General features: G+C 44.7%; 2 protein-coding genes across 5 annotated transcripts in view; one reads left to right on the plus strand and one right to left on the minus strand.

Annotated features, from left to right (window-relative positions):
• TAC1 (tachykinin precursor 1) overlaps nucleotides 1-5,640 on the plus strand; it is a 7,333-nt gene extending 1,693 nt beyond the window's left edge. For 2 of the 3 annotated variants that reach the window (XM_014940220.1, XM_014940219.1), the window contains exons 4-6: nucleotides 607-630; nucleotides 2,286-2,339; nucleotides 4,950-5,640. In XM_014940220.1, the coding sequence (XP_014795706.1) occupies nucleotides 607-630; nucleotides 2,286-2,339; nucleotides 4,950-4,999 (128 nt within the window). In that variant the 3' untranslated portion in view covers nucleotides 5,000-5,640. The remainder of the gene's footprint in view (nucleotides 1-606; nucleotides 631-2,285; nucleotides 2,340-4,949) is intronic. The other variant, XM_014940221.1, reaches the window with a different exon arrangement.
• Nucleotides 5,641-16,915: 11,275 nt separating this feature from the next.
• Nucleotides 16,916-20,714, minus strand: part of ASNS (asparagine synthetase (glutamine-hydrolyzing)) — a 22,573-nt gene continuing 18,774 nt past the window's right edge. For both annotated transcript variants that reach the window (XM_014940319.1, XM_014940320.1), the window contains exon 12: nucleotides 16,916-18,438. In XM_014940319.1, coding sequence (XP_014795805.1) covers nucleotides 18,229-18,438 — 210 coding nt within the window. In that variant the 3' untranslated portion in view covers nucleotides 16,916-18,228. The remainder of the gene's footprint in view (nucleotides 18,439-20,714) is intronic.

The raw sequence follows: 20,714 nt of genomic DNA on the forward strand, positions 1-20,714 counted from the left end.
TTCATCCCTCTCTCTCCCCCCCTCTTCATCCCTCTCTCCCCTCTTCATCCCTCTTCTCCCTCTGCCCCTCCAAACTTCACAGCGGTTGTCTCTCAGGTTTAATGCATTAAACCTTTCTCAAAAGTTCCCATGTGGGTTATTTTGGGTTTGGGGCTTTTTTTGTTTGTTTTTTTGAGTTTTTCTTTCTTTTTTTTTTTTTTTTTTTTTTCAATTTTCCTATCTGATGGGGAAAGAGCAGGCTGCGCATGACAGTGCTAAATGACCACCACTTACAGCCCATCACCACCAGTAAGGAGCACCATGGGAACTCACAGCCACTGCCGTGCTCTCTAGGTGTTTACTGGTGCAAGAATTGAGCTCAGACGTTGGAGCTAAACAGAACTGAATTGCTTGGGTTTAGTGACAACAAGTTTTTTGTTGACTCTTTGAAGAGAAATGCAGTCGTAAATGCTCACCTGAATTTCTCTTAAGCGGAACGTGCGTGGGGTAGTTTCTGTTTTGGATTCTTCAGAGCATTGCAGTAGCATCATACGTACGTACCAGTCCTTTTTCATCAACTCTTTTTTTCTCCTTTTTTTTTTCTCCTCCTTCTCCTCTTCCAATCAGGATATGGCCAGATCTCTCACAAAAGTAAGTTAAAAAAAAATGCAAATATTTTCAGTAATGATTATAAGATATTAGAAGAAGAAAACAGGGACTAGTGTGTTTGAGGGGATTAGCTAGAAGGTGGCTGGGTTCAGCTAAGGACTGGCAGCACCGGAGGTGGAGGAATGTTGTGTTAAAGGATTGAAACCCCCCCCAGGGCAGCCCTGAGCCTGTCCCTCATCTCAGCCCCCACCAGCTTTGAGACTTCGATCCCCATTAACGTGCGGATGTTGCAGCTCTCCCTTATTTCCCAGGGGGGGCATTCTGTAAGCCTTTCTCCTAGGCAAGGCAGGCTTACTGCCAGGCTCGGAGACGAGCAATTAAGACGGCAAAATCTAGGAAATTAGAACAGTGAAGTCCCAAATCCCTGAGAATGATTCCGCGGGAGAGCCCGTCTCATTGCGTGCGAGACACTCAGCCTTGTCTGGGTGGGAATCACACCCCCCTTGCTCCCAGCAGGGGCTGATTGATGATCTCCTGCCATAAAAATGAGTATATTTTGCCCCATTAATAAGCATTCCTTGCTTTGCTAATGTGTGACACTGAGCAGGAGATGGTATCAGCAGCGCGGCGTTGCCTTGTTCTGCGCAGCAATAGCTTTATCCTCTGAATTCATCTGGAGATGCTCAGGCAGGAGCTGGAAGCCTCATAATAAGTAAAAAGGATCCTGTATTCTGTCAGACCTCCTCTGTCCATGGAGGTCAATAACTGGCCCGGTGTTCTGTGAGCCACAGGATTTTATCACTAGGATTATGTATTGGAAGACCAATTAAAGAGTCCAATACAAAGCTCCTGCCAAGCAACCAGCTGCCTAAAGTAAAAAACTATAGCTTTCTGAAACTGCTTCAGCTTTGAATTAATACCTGTGAGCTCTGAGGACCATTTGTAGATGGATTAGCCAAGCACAGTTCTTCCCAAAGAGAAATGCCTAAGTTTGCCTCAAAGTCAGCTCATATAAAGAAGAATGGCTCCTTTTTTGGTCCTTATCTGAAACTATAGCTACCACTATATCTAATACGTGCTGTAGGCCAAATCTAGGAGTAATTTATCCTCTACGCATCCAGTAGCTCGAGGAGTACTAATGGGACAGGAAGGTAATATCTGAACTCATAAATATTCCAAAAATAGAGCCAGACTGTCTCGCTCAGACGTGTCCAGACATAGAGTCCCATTGGCTTCTTCTCCAGTAAGGGCTCTGCCTGACCTGCCAGGAAGATTTTTTTTTTTCCCCCCATTACAGAAAAAAACCACCCCACCAACAAGTAGAAGAGATGCATGGCAGAGATGCAGGCTATGCCAAATGTGTTTGCTCAAATCGATAGGAATTATACTGGGAGAGAAATAAGAATCAGCTGTTTGCTGTTGTTTTTCCATCAAAATGAAAAAAAACAAACCACAAATGAAAAAAAAACAACAAACAACAAATCAATCTGAGTCTGTGAGGATGAGGAGACCATTAGCTGGCCTGTGCCTTGATCTAACCTGCCCGCAGTGATTAGAGAGACTGATGTCCCTGCCTGAGAGTGGTGTGTGAGATGAACACTGTTGGAGCCCCTGTCTCCCTTCCTTGTGAGAAAGTGTGATCTTAAAAGCCTGCCTATTGAAAATGTATTTAAACACCCCAAAATATATTTTTTCAGGGCATAAAACAGACTCCTTTGTTGGACTTATGGGCAAAAGATCTTTAAATTCTGGTATGTATCTGGCTAACTCTGGGACTGGGTGATACTCGGCTTCCTCACTCTGTTGCCTCTTTGTTCTCTCCCAGCGGATGGAAGAAGCAGCTTTTATGCAGCGTAGGCCTAGAGTTCTCTGAAATAGGACTGGGATATTCCCTCTTAACCAAGATATTTCAGGGTCTGCTTCCCTCTAATGCTTGAGGTGATCAGGTTGGCAAGGTCAGGTAGAAGTCCTTCCCAGCAGCATGTTCTGCCAGACCCCAAAGTGCTATTACGAGAAAAAAAATATCAAATTTTATTGACAAATCAGGAAAAAAAATCTGAGGCTGAAAATGTAAAGCTCCTTTAAACTCACGATCCAAATCTCCCCAGATAAAGGGATACTCTAATTGTCCCTGCAGATCACTAGTCCTCCAAACCTGAGCAGGAGGTGAAAGAGCAGAGCTCTGCCATTAACACCACCTCATCCTGCAGGTCAAGCAGTTAAACATTCCCAGCCTCCTCCAGCTTTTTATTTTACCTTAAAAAAAAAAAAGAAAGGCAAAAAATATTTTAAGCTTTCAACCAAAACTGGGATTTTTTTTTCTGTTTGTTATTATTGACACCAGTAACTCTGCCTTCCCTGTGCTGCAGGGCTGGAATGAGGAAATCCCTCCCTGTGAACCATAAAATGTCAGTTAATTCCCTACAATAGGAATTAAAAAAAAAAATAATTTAAAAAAACCCTCTAATGCGTATTTCACATCCCTGAAATAGTTTTGTTAAATGGATGATAAAAGTTAAATTACTAGCTGACACCTTTATATTATGTGGATACACGCTGTGATCTATATTCTGCAATTATGGTTGTCAGTAACTTTTATTTTCAATTAAACCCTGTTCAGACTAGTAATATTGCTCTCTGCATCATTTTGCAAATTGCTATGTATCATGAATAATTTTGTACAATTTCATCTGTGCTGGCAATAGCTATTAAATGCATAATACCTGTAAATATATCTGCTATCACAAAAGGTAAATAGCCTGGAAGTAATAAATTGGGTTTGGTTTCCATTGGGATAATGTTTACATTAGTATTAGAACATGAAATGCAGCAAATGTTTCAAAGAGGCAAAGATTTGATTGTCCTAATTTCAAAATTGCTGGTGTAGTCAGGCTGCTGTTCTGTGGTATTTGCAACAGGGGAATAATGAAGTTTTACCCCGTCGGGCTATGTAATACCTGCCTGACGGGTAAAACTAGAATTCCCTGCTTTTCTTCCCAATTCCCTGTGAGGAAAACAGTAAGAAGTTGCTCCTCTAGAGGAGAAGATGGGTTCCAAGGAACGGTCATCTAAGCGAGGTCAGGAGCATGTGCTAGGACTGTCCTTACTTCTCCAGAATGGAAGATGTTTAATTGAGCAGGAATTAGTTGCATCTTTTCTTGGTGCCGTGGTTTTCTTCTTCTGCAGGAAAACCCCCGATTTCCCTGTCGACCTGCAGGACTTTATACCACCCTGCTGCTGGGTGCTGGTTTAAAGCCCTCCTGTGCCAAAAGCAGGGCATGGGGATGCTGGTGTCCCCATCCCTGGTTTGGTAAAATGGGGTCTGACACTCACTGTCCCCCAAGCTGTGGATGAGTGCTCCAGGAAGAAGCCACAAAATAGCCACGCGTACAGTAAAGATATCATAATAATCCATAAGATATTATAATAATAGAAAGCTCAACTCATTTTATACTTGGCTGGGTGAAGATTGAAGTCATCTGAATCTAAAACCACTGGTCCAGAAGGCCAGCTCTGAGCAGGATGCAGTGCCGAGTCCCCCCCCAAGATGAGCTTTTCATGGAAGAATCAGGCAATTATAAGCTCCGTGGAAGCCATCCTCCCTTCGGGGTGGGAGCAAAGAGGGCTCTGGTGACCAGCTCCGTCACCCTGTGGCCAGGCTCTGCCCCAGAAGTGCTCACTGGGTTTCCCTCTCATTTCAAAAGAGAGAGAAGGAGAGATCAGAGGCTGCCCAGAGAGGTGGTGGAGTCTCCTTCTCTGGAGACATTCAAAACCCATCTGGACACGTTCCTGTGGGACCTGCTCTGGGTGGACCTGCTCTGGCAGGGGGTTGGACTAGATGATCTCCAGAGGTCCCTTCCAACCCCATAGCATTCTGAAGGCGTTTTTAGGCTGTGGTGGGTCCGTGGGGCAGTCTGAGGGTTGCTTAGCTCCTGCTGTGCACATCTGGGTCCTCACAGCTTGGGGACAGGGAGGGTTTAAACCTGGCAAGGAGGTGACTCTGCAGGATGGGAGGTGGCAGCGTGGACGCAGAAAGTCTCTACCCACAAACTGGTCTGAGCTCTCAGATCCCACCAGTCAGAGGGGTCACTGGGATGTAAAAGGGCTCTGATTTAATGGTGCTTCGAGGAGTTTGAGAGGGAGGAGGTAGAAATTCCTGCTCAGACCCTCACCCTCCGGGGGAATTGGTGCAGTCTGAGGGGTCGGAGCAGCTCAGGGCTGTGCCAGGGTCCCTCATCTGGGGTCCAAAGGCTGGGACGGGGTCTGGTGGTGGCCCAGGAGGCTGCAGGTCTGACTTTTCCTTGTGCTGGGGTTGACCCGAGGCTGCCCCGTGTGCTTCACCCTGGTTCTTCTTCTTGCAGGATCCTCGGAAAGGAGCATAGCACAGAATTACGAACGGAGGCGTAAATGAGACATCCCCGCCCGTTATTTATTAAACTTCATTTGTTCCAATGGCCAATGCAGTGTAATATAAACTAACCACTGTACGGGATAACTATTTATTTAATAATAACCGATGTTGGGGTTTTGTTTGGTTGGTTTTGGTTTGGGTTTGTTTTGGTTTTTTTGAGTTGTACATTCAATAAAATGATTATTTTCCATATTGTGGCAGCGATACGTGTTGTGTAGGTGCGTTGTGGTTCCCAGAGGACCAGCAGCCCTGGTGACCTTGTCTCACAACAAAGCACATCGTCCCATAACGACCCATAAACTTACCTTCACCAAACAAAGAGAATATTCTTTTGTTCATGGAAAGCGAGTCTATCAGCTTCACAGCCAGCGCCGAACAGAGCTGGTCTACAGTCTAGTGCCTCAATTTGTTTTTCATGGTTTATAATGTACTGTAATTTCCGTATCAAAAAAAAAATATATTTGTATCATTGCAGCATGTTTTACGTTTTGTGACTATGTATCTATATATTTAAAAAAAAAAGTGGGGTGGATGGGGGGTGGGTAAGGTTTGAATGTGAATCCCAGGTCTTCATTTCATAGTCTGGAATTTTATGATAGTAACATTTTAAATAAAAACTGCTCTGGGGATTTTGCAACATACTTTTCTTGGGTGATAGTGACGGCGTTATTTCCCGAGTGGGTCGGGAATGAGACAGTGGTCTGAGATGGGAAAAAAACACCAAATCAATGCCCTCCTTTTTTTTTGGGAGGGGGGCCTTTGAGCCTCCTCCCAGGGCAGGTTTGGTGGACGCTTTGGGGGATTTGCTGCTGGAGACAGGCATTCCTGGCATCACTCCAGGTCACACAAGGTGCCATCCATCCTAAACCCCGTGGAAAACAAGAAGTGTGAAGGGCCTGACGTATCCCCCAGCTCCAAGAGGAATCATCTGCTGTGGAATTCATCCACTACTGCAGGTTTACTATTTGAAAGCCAAGCTTTTAATACATTCTAGCCCTCAGATTCACAATAAAAGCACCTGTTGGCTTCAGTCCATGAAATATAACGGAAAAAAAAGTAATATGTGAGTATAATTATCTTTTTAATTAAAATGTCTGGTTACTCTATTTCCAGGACAGTCCCAAAATGCCACATACATCTCACCAGATGCCAAGGTGTCTGGATCTCTGTTCTTTCCACCTGGTAAAAGCCATACTTTTCTCTTTGACGGTGTCGTACGAGCTTTCACCACAGAAGGATCAGCGGTGAAGGCAGCCAGTGTTTGCAGACCAAATTTCAAGATAACTGGTACAAAGTGATTAACAGAGGCTGTTTTCCATTTTGGAAGGGAGCTCAGTGACCTCTGTTTTCCAGTTTACCCGTGGCATCCTCACAGCTGCACCGTTAGGAGAGGGGTGGGTGTAGGACCTCCCTCCTGCCAGGTGTGGAGTGGCACCTCAGACACCCCATGCCTAAGACAGACCCAATTTCCAACTAAATAAGAGCTGTCTCTGGCAATGTGTGTGTGTGTGTGGCGGGGTACACAGTGGGAAAACTCAGACATGGTGGTTTTCCAGCTCGTTGTCTTGCCAGGGCTAATTTTCAGACTAATAAACTGCTGTATCAGCTCCAGCTGAGCTCAATGAGGGGGGGAAGGCTGCTTGCTGGGCTATCAGCACGGCAAAAGGAGTGCAGAAATACGTGTAATACCTGGTGAATAAGGCTCAGTGAAGGGGAAAAAAAGAAAGAAAAGCTTTAAAATGCTGTCCCCCCTCGAGCCTGGAGGCTCACGGTGCTCCCAGAGCTGAGTTGTGAGCCACGGAGAAGAAAGAAATAGCCCTGCTGCTCGGTCCTGCAGCCTGTGCAGCACACAAACCTCCCGGCAGAAGCAATCACTGCAAGTGTATCGGCATCCAGAGAGAGCCACACGGGACATGGGGGGGTTTAAGTGTGTGGAGGAGAGTGCAGGCATTAGTTAACAGCAGCCAGCAAAGGGCTGGGACTGCATTCTCTGGCAAAACCACAGCATCACAGAGTGGTTTGGGTTGGAAGTGACTTTAAAGCCCACCCAGTGCCACCCCCTGCCCTGGGCAGGGACACCTCCCACCACACCAGGTTGCTCCAAGCCCCCTCCAACCTGGCCTTGAACCCCTCCAGGGATGGGGCAGCCACAGCTTTTCTGGGCAACCTGGGCCAGGCTCTCACCACCCTCACACCAAACAAGTTCTTCCCCACATCTCAGCTCCATCTTCCCTCTTTCAGTGTCAAACCCTTCCCCTCCTCCTATGGCTCCCCTCCCTGATCCAGAGTCCCTCCCCATCTCTCCTGGAGCCCCTTGAGGGACTGGAAGGGGCTGGAAGGTCTCCCCGGAGCCTCCTCTTCTCCAGGCTGAACCCCATCATCTCCATCTCTCTGCCGTTGTATGGAGACTGGTCCTGCACAGCTCAGATGCAGCCAAACACACCCTGGGCCGCTGTGCACAGAGCCCCCACCATGAACTGAAGAGCTGGGAGGGGGGTCTGTCCCCCCATATGCTCCTCTCCAGGGGAGCTTGGGCTCTGCAACACTTGCCCACTCAGATGCCACGAGCAAGTCCTTGGCTGTGTCCACCTCAGGAGCCTGGTGTTATTCCACATGGTCCTACACAAAAAAAAGAGGAAGAATCTGGAAATGTCTGGGCGCAGAGGATCTTTGCAGGAGCCCAGCCCCAAGCCATCGTTCCCTGGAGCAGAATAACATGGAGAGGGTTTTTTTAGGTTATTAAAGCGATTCTTAAAAATGTTGTTTATTCAGAGTACGCCACCAGCAGCTCCTTCCACCAAGAGCCATTATTTAAATGCAGACTTTGTCCCTGCCCCTTCTTAAAGCACGGCTTGGATAACTGCTTTAGCATAAAGACATACCCAGCAAGTCCCAGTGCAAACTTCACTAATGACGAGATTTTGTCCTGATGAGCCCAAACAGGTCCCTCAGCTGTAATTAGACACAGAAGAACGTCTCCCAGGGTGCAGGGATGAGAGCACACAGCAGCTCCTTCCCTGGACGTGTGCTGCGCTGGGATGTGCCATTCCGGGTACAGCTCTGTGTCCTCTGCTGCCTCCAAACCAGCTCCCTTCCCTTCACAGAGAGTAGTTGTTCCTGGAAGAGTAGGGGTTTATTTAATTTTTATTTTATTTTATTTTTTTCTGTTAGCGAGCCTACAAATGGCCTCGAACCTCTCTGGGAAGACAAACAGACTCTCTTCGCATTATTCTGTTAACGTTTTTGGAGGAGACTGAAACATCTGTCAACAGGAGGGGCATCTGGGCTGTATGAAATTCCTGATGATATTCATTAAAAATTGTCACTGCTCCATCCCTGATAGGTCTCTGGTTTCTGTCCGGAATAAAACAGTCACTCAGCAGCTCAGAAACTCCTTTTTAAAGAGAGGAACGCAGGGCAGGTGAGACAAACACTTCCATCTCCATCTTCTTCATGACACCCCTCTCCAAGTTAAACAGTATCATCACTTAGAAGAAATGTAGGAAACTCAGGAAACAATAAAGGATAGGGTTGAGTGTTAAGGAAAAAAATCTCTGGCAAATAAAAATCAAGACATACCTGCCCCAACGTATGTCAATATACTTTTAACACTGTTTTCTACCTGAATCAGTTTGGGTAGAAAACACTGAACTGAGCCACAGAAGAATTACCTTAAATCACAGCCGTTCAATCTTGGCCCATAAAAATGCTTTTTTTTTAATTTTCACTCAGAAAATTTAGAAAAACAATAGGCACGTTGTAATTCTGTGTACCAAAGCACTAAAATTCAAGCAACACCCTCTGGGAGCAAATCTTGCTTGGAGAAGATACACATTAATTACAGAAGGAACACACACATACAGGGGGGCTGCGTTAAGATTGCATTTAACAGCAGAAGTTAAAAGTAAAATCCCGTTGGTGGGGAATCAAACAATGGTGACAGGTTTTTCTGCATAGCTGTGTGAAAAAAAAATGGGCTATATTTGTGTCTGTTAAGTTATGCCATGGGTACAACCGAGAAATGAAGTTTTCAGAGTGACAGAAAAGAGATATTTTAAGAGATGTTTTGCATATACCTGCGGTTATCTGTTTGTAGATGAAAAAATCTGCATATGCATTTAGCTGAGGGATATTATTGCTCCTATGATGCACCCAATAAACTTGGGGTTATTTTAAGAGAAGTATAACCCATAGCTGAAGAAATAATTTTGCATGTTGTTTCGTTTTCTAAAAATATTTCATTTTTGAGATGCCACCCCGTGGTGGGTTACGGGGCACTGAGACTATGCTCGGAAATGTAGATGCTGCATTGCTTTAAAAACATCCATTGGGGAAACCCTCCCCAAGCTGCAGCCTTCGACGGGCAAGGGGGAGGAAGAGGAGCTGAATTTCTACCAGGGAAGAGGATCATCCCTCCGTCCCACCCGGCCGTGTCAGCAGGAGTTACACACCCCTTTCCTCTCCACGGAGCCCAGAGAAGCTGTGGCTGCCCCATCCCTGGAGGGGCTCAAGGGCAGGTTGGAGGGGGCTTGGAGCAACCTGGTCTGGTGGGAGGTGTCCCTGCCCAGGGCAGGGGGGTTGGAACTCAATGATCTTTAAGGTCCCTTCCAACCCAAACCATTCTATGATTCTACAAAATGCATTAAATATACGAACAGCTTAGTTTTAGAGCACCTGCCTCTATTTAGAGCTGAGAAGAGCTTATTCACTTACCTTCTCAAGTGTTTCCTAAAGAACCATTTGTTTTGCCATAACTGCTGGTGTTGCAGCATCTGAAGCCAGCAGCTGTCTGTGCTGCAGAGGAGGTGATTTATTGCACTGAGTAGGAAAAGCGAATCTCATCCAGCATTTAGCATTACACAAGCAGGATGGATTGGGGCTGGAGCACTTTCCAGCTCAGACAACTTACTTATATTAGGGGGGGGGAAAAAAAAAAGTAAAACTTTCCAAACAAAACAATACCTGATATGAAAGTGATGGATTTAGTTATTTATTCTGCCTCCTATCAGGATGTGTTTGTGCTGAACACAACCCCATGAGCCCACAACGTATTACCCATCAGGAGAAGTGTTATGTCTCAAACAGACTTTCCTTACTAAGGATATGATGTTATTAGTGCATTTCAAAAATAATGATTTAATATCAGTGGATTCTTATAAGTGAGGTACACAGCTAAAGGGAACCTCTCAGCCTTTTTTCCTTTAAACAATTGTTTTATAACCCTTAATGCTAGTTCTTCCAAAATCTTTTTCAAGGGACTCCTTCACAAAGAGGACCAGCACGGGGGCACTGCTGCCACCTCTCTCGCCCTCTGATGCTTTCCCCAGGCACCGTGGCCTGGATGGTCACATAAAATCACCTGGTTGTATGAGAGTCTCATGTTTCATGCTGAAAAAGAAGTCAAGTTTCCAGGTTAAGAAGAAAATTTCAAAATTATTCGGAAAGGAGAAGGAAAGGAGAAATTCCAGGTACAGTCCTTTTATAAAACTCTATGGGTTTAATATATGCTTTTTAAAAAAACAAACAAACAAAAAAACCAACCAAACAAAAACCAGACAAACAACCCAGCCCCTCCCCAAAAAAAGAAAAAAAACCAAACCAACAAAAAAGCCGCAAAGTGCCTGGCATAATGATTTTCTCCTTGCTTCTCAAGAGGACTTCTGCTTTAATTTGCAAGTGTTGGGTAAACTATTAGAATTGTAAAGATGGAGTTTTCCCCTTCCTGACAGAGAAAGAGGGTGCAGGAACTGCCATAGAGCATTGCTTCTTTCATCTTTATTTGCTTTTTGTTTTTAATTCGTGTGGTGATGTTAAGGGATAAACCCTCCAGGAACTGAGAGAGAGACATGACTTCTGTTTGCAGTAGAGATGAGCAGCTCCATCTGAATATATTTCAGTGGTCTGAGATTCGGGGCAAACAAGCCACAGGCTCTTTGGCTATCAAAAATTTTTTTTAAAAAAATTGTAATTGTTGGGAAGGACATTTTCATGTCTCTCCTTATTCTGCAGCCCCAGGAAAATACCTAAATTGGATCAGAGGAACTTCTGTCTCATGGTAAGACAGAGAAGACGACGAGTCCTCTGGAATGCTCCCTCCTGGGACACGACCATCGAGCTGGGGGCAGCAAGATAACTCTCAGACCTTTCAGGTTTGAGCCTTTGTGAACACCAGCTTTGACTACACTTACTGATTGATAACTTTTTTCTGATTTTTTTTTTTCCAAGCCATGGTACTGTTGTTTGAAGAACGTTACAGCTTTTTGGCAAATCAAGATAAAAGTTACCAGAAAGCAATAGCTGGACAGAGAGTGCACTTGCCTGGTATTTTTATGCTTATTTCAGAAGCACATAGGATCAATTTAGAGAAATTTTAACTATGCAAGGAGTCTCCCAGAATTTTGTCTGCTAGAGAAATTAATTTATTTTCTCCTTAAGTGCTTCCAGGGTCTGAGGATACAAATTAGCCACATGCTGACGAGATGCAGGCGAATGTTTCTGTTGGTCAAGCCCTCTGTTCTAGCACAGCATTGCCAGACTTGTTCTGTGTCATGAAATCGTTTTCTAGAAAAATCATTTAGCTCAGAAGAAAACTTGAAAAACTTAGTTTTGCCATGACCTACAGTAAAACATTTCTGTTTCATCTTTGGAAAGGCACCTGCCTGAAAATTATACCCACATCTAATGAAATAAACGCAGAAGTAACTCTTGAGTGCTTCATTGAGAGAGCTAAAAAGGCTCCTTTCAGACCAGCCTAGTGATAGAAAATCAGTAATTTCTACTGTTGCACTCCCCTTTCTCAGCATCTGATCCCAGTGACTTCTGATGGTGCTCAGGACCTCGAGGAAGGCACTCGGTGACATCCCCAGAGCAGAGCCCCAGCCAGACCAGCCACGTACCTGGCAGGGTCTGTACAAGTGAGCTGATTAACGAGTTAATATTGATGCCTGTTGTGCTGAATGCAGATTTTTATGGAACGCCTCAGGTTTGGGAGAAGGAAAAAGCAGCTCATCTCCCTGCCATATAGCTAGTTGGCTGCTGGTAGGAACAGGAGCAAAACGGACAGTTTTGCTGTTGAGATCTCACCAAAAGGCAGCTGAAATCACTGCAGGGCTCTCCTTACTTTTGTCTTGCTTTAGGCAAGGCCCACAGGACAAGGTTTTCTCTTTTCAGGCTTAACCCTGGTGGATGCATTAGGGCAGGAGCATCCTCTTTCAGTGCTTTACAGTTCTGTGTGAGGACCATAAGATACCCTGAATAAATGGGATTTTGTGTAACGTTGCTCCGTGTAGATAGAAACAACATAAAATATGTACGATGATCCGGAGGCCTCTTGGTCCCCCTGCATCTTCTAAATAGCACTTGTGGAGGATGCCAGGTCACAGGAGCTTTGTTCAGACATCTCAGCCTGATTTATTTATTCTTAAATCACGCCTCCTTCACTGTTAAGGAATTCGCTGGATTCAATATAGCTCGGGGTGATTAATCTAGAGTTTGGCTCAGCTATTTTCACTCTGGTGCAGAGCGCAGCTACAACAGCTGGAGCTGTCAGACAGTCCTCCTGTCCTGTTCAAAATGAAGCATGGCTTATTGACAACCCCAGTTTGAAATAAGAAAGATAAACACTGGAAGTAGCTCTCTGTAGAAATGCAAGTGTCCTCTACACAAATGTTTTATTGAAACAGTCTATTACGGAAACTCTTACTATGATGCGATTTGCTTAATCATCATAGCTAAAATGGACTTCTTATAATTTTGTTCATTTTTCCTTCATAAATACGCTTTAAAAAAAATAATAATCTTTTGCTCCATGAGATTGTGAAGAGGTATTTGCATTAATTTCCTATGCCTCTTCAGTTTTGTTTCCATTCCTCTTCTCTTAGCATGCAAATGACTGATTAGAGGCATTTACGAGATAATGAAGCAGTTTAAATATGCAAATATTTTTCAGCGATGACCTGGCTCTATCAAAGTTCCTGGGAGGAGGATGCAAGATGCCAGCACTATTCCTGTGAAGAGAAGCTGCCCCGGCAGGGCGATATCTGCAGCTCTCTGAATCCTGGATAATTCCTTGGTGCTCGTTTTGTGGAGCCACAGAGCAGGTCATGCACACATGGAGTGTGTCTTGGCTGCAGGACATGAAAAATGTTGTGTGGAGTCAACACCTTCCCACCACTGCCTGTGCTTGTCACAGAATGGTTTGGGTTGGAAGGGAACTTAAAGATCATCTGGGTCTAAACCCCTGCCCTGGGCAGGGACACCTCCCACCACACCAGGTTGCTCCAAGCCCCATCCAACCTGCCCTTGAACCCCTCCAGGGATGGGGCAGCCACAGCTTCTCTGGGCAACCTGGGCCAGGCTCTCACCCCCCTCACACCAAAGAACTTCTTCCCCACATCTCAGCTCCATCTCCCCTCTTTCAGTGTCAAACCCTTCCCCCTCGTCCTGTGGCTCCCCTCCCTGACAAAAGTCACCTTGCAATGCAGACTCTTTGGGCTATTGGCAGTGAAAATTTTGTACAGTTCAGTGAATTGTAAAATTCCAGTCCCTCAGGGGGCTCCAGGAGAGATGGGGAGGGACTTTGGATCAGGGAATGTAGTGACAGGATGAGGGGGAACGGCTTTAAACTGAAAGATTAGAGATTTAAATTAGAAACTAGAAAGAACTTTGCTGTGAGGGTGGTGAGAGCCTGGCCCAGGTTGCCCAGAGAAGCTGTGGCTGCCCCATCCCTGGAGGGGTTCAAGGGCAGGCTGGAGGGGGCTTGGAGCAACCTGGTCTGGTGGGAGGTGTCCCTGCCCAGGGCAGGGGGTTGGAACTGGATGATCTTTAAGGTCCCTTCCAACCCAAACCGTTCTGTGGTTCTATGAATTTGAAGACAGTGGATTTTTGTAATTCACAAAAGACACAGTAGCTCTTTTGTGAGCCCTGAGCGTTTGCAGCTTGGGTTCCCGTGGCAAAGCCTTGCACCACCTGGGCATGAGCGGGACCAGGCCCAGGCACCAGCAAAGCCCCCCAAACCCCTACCTGAGCAGAAGACAGCACCTTCAGAACGTATTTCTTGCTACACGATATGACGAATCCTGGTGTCTGCAGATGGCAACCTGCTCTATCCAGGGCACATCTTCCCCACGCTTCCTCACCAACCCCGTTTCAGCTGGAGGAAACAATCAAACCTTCCTGCCCTGCCCTCCCGGGCTGCCAAAGGAGTTCCAATTAGTGTCAATTGGCATAATGGCTCTATTTGCATTTTTAAGCTATTATTAGCAAGTTGTCAGTCAGCCAGTAATTTGTATCACTTTGGAATAATGAGTATTTAAATATTTAAAAAGAGAACGTTCCTTTCTACCACCCCCTTCCTTTTTGTGCTAAAATAATAATGGTTTTAATCAAAAGTAATTTGTATTAATATACATTTTGCCCCAGGTGTTAAGAGCAATCTTCGAGAGCAGTGGTGAGAGCTGTTAAGTAATACAATTTATTAATACAGACAACTGCTTCTCTCCTCCATAGCAGTAGAAATGGAGGCTGCAACTAGATCATTACCACTCTCCTCATGGCCTCCATGAGATGATTATGGTGTAGGAACCAGTGGGGCTCACGGTGTCCTCTCTCCGTATCACTATCTGAAATCCTGCGATCTGTATGTTAAACGTGACAAAAACAGGAGAAAAAAAAACCCCAAACTTAACAACTTCAGAGGAATTAACATTCCTCCTTCCCCAGCCCGGTATTACCTTCCATTTTCCCAAGAACTGGCATGTTATACCTGTTCTGATTTTTAATATCATCACTGTTTTTTAATTATGTTCAGATTGAATATTGAATGCCTTCAGTGCTAGTAATGCATTTAGCTCTTGGCTGCCTGCTCACCTGCAGCACCAGGATGAGAAGCTCTGCACAGCATCTTCTGAGCAACATCAGTTTAACAACTTTTTTTTTCTTTTCTGCTTGGTTTTATCCCTGTTCTCATCTAGTACTTACTAAATTCCCTTCCATCAAGCTCACACACAAATCCCACCACCAGGGAAAGGCTGAAAGCCCAAGGAGAGCAGGGTGGAGAGCATCTTCCCCAGGGATGAAGGGCTCATTGCTGGGGACACGCTGACAGCGGCTGCCATCTGCCGGCCAGAAAAATAAAATTATAAATAAATCATCCCTCCCAGAAACCTCTCGATCCGAAGCCAAACTTCAACACACCCTTTTTTACCCTCTTGGCTTCCTGGGACACACCATGGAGCCAGCCCCGACCCGCTGGAGAAGCAGGAGCACTGGGTGGGCTCTACAGTACCATCAACATCTTCTGGTGTAGCTCATGGGACACATGGAAGAGGAGATGGTGCAGGAAAAACCTGCCTGAAGAGCTTCTCCTCAGTTCAAGGACAGGGAACTGCTGGAGAGGGCACCACTGACAGCGGCTGCCATCTGCCGGCGACAAAAATAAAATTAAAAATAAATCATCCCTCCCGGAAACCTCTCCATCCGAAGCCAAACTTCAACACACCCTTTTTTACCCTCTTGGCTTCCTGGGACACACCATGGAGCCAGCCCCAAGCCGCTGGAGAAGTAGGAGCGGTGGGTGGGCTCTACAGTACCATCAACATCTTCTGGTGTAGCTCATGGGACACGTGGAAGAGGATACGGCGCAGGAAAAACTTGCCTGAAGAGCTTCTCCTCAGTTCAAGGACAGGGAACTGCTGGAGAGGGGACAGCAGAGGCTACAAAGATAATTAGAGGCCTGGAGCATCTCTCTGATGAGGAAAGGCTGAGGGATTTGGGTCTGTTCAGTTTGGAGAAGAGAAGACTGAGGGGGGATCCAATCAACACCTACAAATACCTAAAGGGTGGGTGTCAGGAGGATGGGGCTAGGCTTTTCTCAGTGGTGCCCAGGGACAGGACAAGAGGGAACAGGCACAAACTTGAACATGGGAAGTTCCATCTCAACATGAGGAGGAACTTCTTTCCTGTGAGGGTGACAGAGCCCTGGCAGAGGCTGCCCAGAGAGGTGGTGGAGTCTCCTTCTCTGGAGACATTCAAACCCCCCTGGACACGTTCCTGTGGGACCTGCTCTGGGTGACCCTGCTCTGGCAGGGCGTTGGACTGCATGATCCATAGAGGTCCCTTCCAACCCTGTATCATTCTGTGATTCCTTCCTCAAGCTTTGTAAATAAAAATTAAAACTACCAATTTAAATTTAAATCAATAAAATAAATTTAAATTATTGACTTTAAACAGAAATGAGTAACAATTTCTGTGCATGGCCTGCACCCAGACACAAAGGCTGCCCAGGGCATCCAAGTCCCCATCCCTGGAGGGATTTAAAAGCCAGGCAGACGTGGTGCTGAGGGACACGGGTTAGTGGTGGTTTTCATCAATGTGAGGTCAGTGATTGGACCCAATGATCTTAAAGGCAGCATTTGTACCTTTAACAATAAGGTATTGACCACTGTATTTTTCTTCTGCACATAAGTAAAAAGCTAAAATAATTCAGATCACCAGTCTGGGATCTTTTCTCCTGACATAAATGCCCAACATCTTTGGAATTAAAACATTGATTTGGATTTCCTCGAATACCTGACAACCTTGCAGCAGAAAGTGTGCTGGAGTAATGACCCCAAAATGCACTGAGCCAATTTTTACTCCAGGAAATGCCATTTTCTTATCACATCAGCCTTAGGAAGTTTACAGGGAGCAGTAAATCTTTACACATCAGTATCTGTTCAACATACTCTACACTCCTGTCCCAACTCAAAATATACTTTACTGCTTCAAGGAAATCCAAAAAGACAAAGCACAAGCACCACGGGCCACAGCTGGAGAGTTCATGGGCTCCATGGTACCACCAAAAGGTTCCGCAAGGTTTCTGGAACAGAGATTCAAATGCACAATTAAGGGGAAGGAGTAATAAATAGACAATTTATGAAGATTTTAAACCAGAATTTCTTATATTTAATCTTTTAAATAACATTTGGCTTTGGTTTCCTAGTCAAGAGGGACGATCAACTAGACTTCTGTCTTCACAAGGACCATGACGCTGATCAAGTCAATCTGCAGCTCTCATGTATATTTTTTGACCACCCTTATGTTTATATTACCTTAAAAAAAAGCAGCCCCCATGCCTAAGTAGTTAATAAAAAGTTGTCCTGGGTAAAAAGTTGTGTGTTTTTCAGCAGGGTATGAGAAGCTCTTGAGGTTTCTGAAGAAGCTTTTTCCTCATTTTTCCAAGCAAGGTGTCTGATGCCGTTGTCTTCAAAGATGCTTTGTCTGAGTAAAATCTATGGTTAACAGGGGGGGTTCACCACGCAGTTGGCCACACGCAGCTGAACAGCAACAAGCTCCACCTCTTCATCATACAGGTGGAAAAGCCCTCACAGGAAGTGAAAACAATTCTTAAAGTAGTAACACAACTTCCATCAGACTGACGCGAATCACCCGGTTAACACTCTACTTTCAACAATAATAAATACATTTAAAAATTGAAGCCCTTGGGTTAGAAATAAAGATAGAACTCAGCTTTCTCTTGTCTGTTCTGCTCTTAAACAGTCACACCATCTTCAGACTGCTGGAATATTTACAAGACTCCAAACAGCAAACTGGTGGCTTTACAGTAACAAATAAGATTCCTGTTCATTTAATTAAGTAACACCCGGCACCACCACCATGATAAGCCCTAGTAAGCACCTCTGCAGAGCCATGAATATCTAAATACCTTTTTAACACCAGACCAAGGTTCTCAGGATCAGTCAGAAAGACACTCAGAATAGAATAATGCAGACAAATGATCCAAATCCCACAGCCAGGAATACAACTCACCAAATAGGTAGCCTCAAATCCCCCTTTGCTCAGAGGACCCACAGTTTGCGTCACTCAGCCTTATCCAAGTCCTCAAAACAGAGCTGACATTAAAATATATTAAATGACTGTGAGGCAAATGAATACAATCAAGGTCACGTAAGGAACAGAGCTGCCAAATAACGTAGTTCCCTTGGGCATCAAGTGTTTTCCCCATGAATTACGAAGTTTTGGTACAGCGGGGTGAATTTTTAATTGTATACTAACCACAGAAAGCTCTTATTTCCAACAGCGTTGTCAAAATGCATCTTAAAGACCATGTAAGCCTTAGGTTTGCATAAGTTGCTTAGCTTTTTTTTTTTTTTTTCCTCCTTTTTTTTTTTAAAGCAGAGTGCCTGCAAACTGCTTGCAGCACTTGTGTTTGGGGGGGTTATTTCCACAGCCTACTCCTGGGTGGCTGATTTGTAGTGCTTCAGCGTGCGAGCAGAAGGGTCCGTGGCTTTAACCCATCTGGGCATCCAGTAGTGGGGCAGCCAGCTGCTCCTCCCTGGGTAGTGCTTCTCAAAGATCTGGCGGTAGTAATAGCTTTCTTTTGTTCTAGGAGGGTTGAAAGGGTATTTCTCTGCTGCCTTTTCCAGCAGGAGGTCATCAACCTATAGAAATAAGCAAAACCCAAGTTAAGATGCAAATACGTTTAACTTTTACAAGTCAATCTGCTGAACCGTCAAAGACACACAAAAATTCACCAACCACCGACAGGGCCAATGGGTTTAAAAAGACTAAAAAAAAGTCTAGAATAGAGGCAGAGGTTTGTAACAGGTGAATTTTTGTCGTAGGCTTCCTCGACCTTTATGAATGACCTTTAAGGTTGGACTTGATGATCTCAGAGGTCCCTTCCAATCACGGTGATGCTGTAATTCTCTGAATACATAACTATATTTCCAGTGCTGTTAATATTTCTCTCTGCATTATATGCAGAGCCCATTTCTCTTTGGGTTACTATCACCTTTATTAGCAAGCTCACCAAAACTTCTCTCCTACCCTTCTCTTTGCTGTGAATCAACCAGAACAACCTCAAGCAGTCTTTTTGCCATATAAGTGGCTTCCTGGTTTGGTTTTTTTGATTCTCCAGCTCAGAGAGAGCCGCTGACTCTGCTGGAATAAGCAAGCTCTTAGCAACAAAAGACCTGGGATGCACAGGCAGACTCCTGCAGTCACTAATTTGGCTAAGAAAGGGAGGAGAAATAGTTGCCATGAAATAAATCCATCCCTACTTCCCTGCCTATAGATATAGAGAAAAAAAAATGGGAAATAAACCCTGGGTGGTAGGACAGACAAGCACCCATCCAGAGGCTCAACGACACAGATCTCCAGATGTCATTGCTCTGCTGTAAATTGGGTGTTATTCCTTCCTCTCGATTATTAAGCTGCCTCTGTACAGCAGAGATGATGATTATCCTGTGTCTGAAACCCAAAATGCTGTAAGACTTCATTGGTTGGAAAAGCAAGCAGGGGCTTTGAAAAGCAAAAATGGCTGGGAGAAACGAATGACAAACACAAAGGGACATTACAAAGTGGTGGTGCTGTTACCCAGCTGCAGGGTACGTTCACAAGCTGCTCCGTGTGTAACCCAGGCACTGCTTTTGCCCACACACAATCTAATTAGCAACCCGGATACCTAAATGATGTTCATTTCCTCACACAGCCATTTCTGTGAGGCCTCAGCGTTTCTCTCTGTCTAGGATTTCAAATGCCTTTAACCAACTCAGAGAGCTGGAAGGCCCTTGATTAAAGTTTATCTTGCTCCTCCACCACGAAGCTCAAGTTACTGTCACACCCAAATTTACTCTCCCAACTAAGCATGTGAGCTGCCTCCCCTCAGCAGCCACATCCAACACACCTAAACATGAAAGATGGGAAAAAAAAGTGGTTTTGTACCTGTTGATCAATATAGTCCTGAAGAATAGAAAACCAGGATTTCTTTACTGATGCTATCCCATCACTGAAAGCTTCTTTGGGTCTCCAGAGTATTTCTTTGGGAAGCAAGTTGGAATCTTCAAAGGACTGTCTTAAAAGGTATTTTTCAATTCCGTTCTGTTTGCAGAACAACAAACAATGTCGTGAGTCTCAGAAACAGCAGCACAAAGATCTGGCTTTAAAAAACTTAAGCAATGGTTTTCTTTCAGAAGCTTTGGTTGGAAAAGTGTTTCCAGTAAGTCCAAAATCCAGAAAAATATTTAGGATGTAGTTGATTTTAGGTAAAGGACTTACCCATTGAATTCATCAATCTGGTTGTGCTTAGAACATGTATTTTTAAGCTTATACTTGAGTCCAACTCCAGTTTTACATACCTTTGGGATTCGCAGTTCTGCTGGTAGAGATAAATAATAAGAAGTAAATCGATGATCCAAAAATGGGACTCTCAGTTCAAGACTAAACAGGGGAAATAAACAGAAAAGATACTGAATTAATCCAACAAGTCATCTAGTTACAAACTCCGTAACAGTTAAGCTTTCCCTGTCTTTCAGTAAACACAAGGTCTCCTGCTTTTACTTTGAAGAAATGTCACTTGCATATTCATGACTATCTGCATTTAATTCATCAATTTGGAAAGTTAAGTATATGGTGTGCACATATTAAATAAAGATCTCGATGACTTACAATGCCATCTGCAGGACAGCTGGTGCATCCCATTTGCTGCTACTACTACTAGGAGGATCATTGAGAGAAGTTCAGACCCCGACAGCAGGGATAAAATTATCCTGCATCACAATATTCTGAATCACTTAGTAATTCAAACAGTAACAACATGTCAACAATTCAAGGGAGCTGGGGATGTTCAGCCTGGAGAAAAGGAGGCTGAGGGGAGACCTTCTCGCTCTCTACAACTCCCTGAAAGGAGGGTGTAGCCAGGGGGGAATTGGGCTCT

This window comes from Calidris pugnax, unplaced genomic scaffold (genome assembly GCF_001431845.1).
Source record: "Calidris pugnax isolate Ruff unplaced genomic scaffold, ASM143184v1 scaffold76, whole genome shotgun sequence".
NCBI classification, from domain to species: domain Eukaryota; kingdom Metazoa; phylum Chordata; class Aves; order Charadriiformes; family Scolopacidae; genus Calidris; species Calidris pugnax.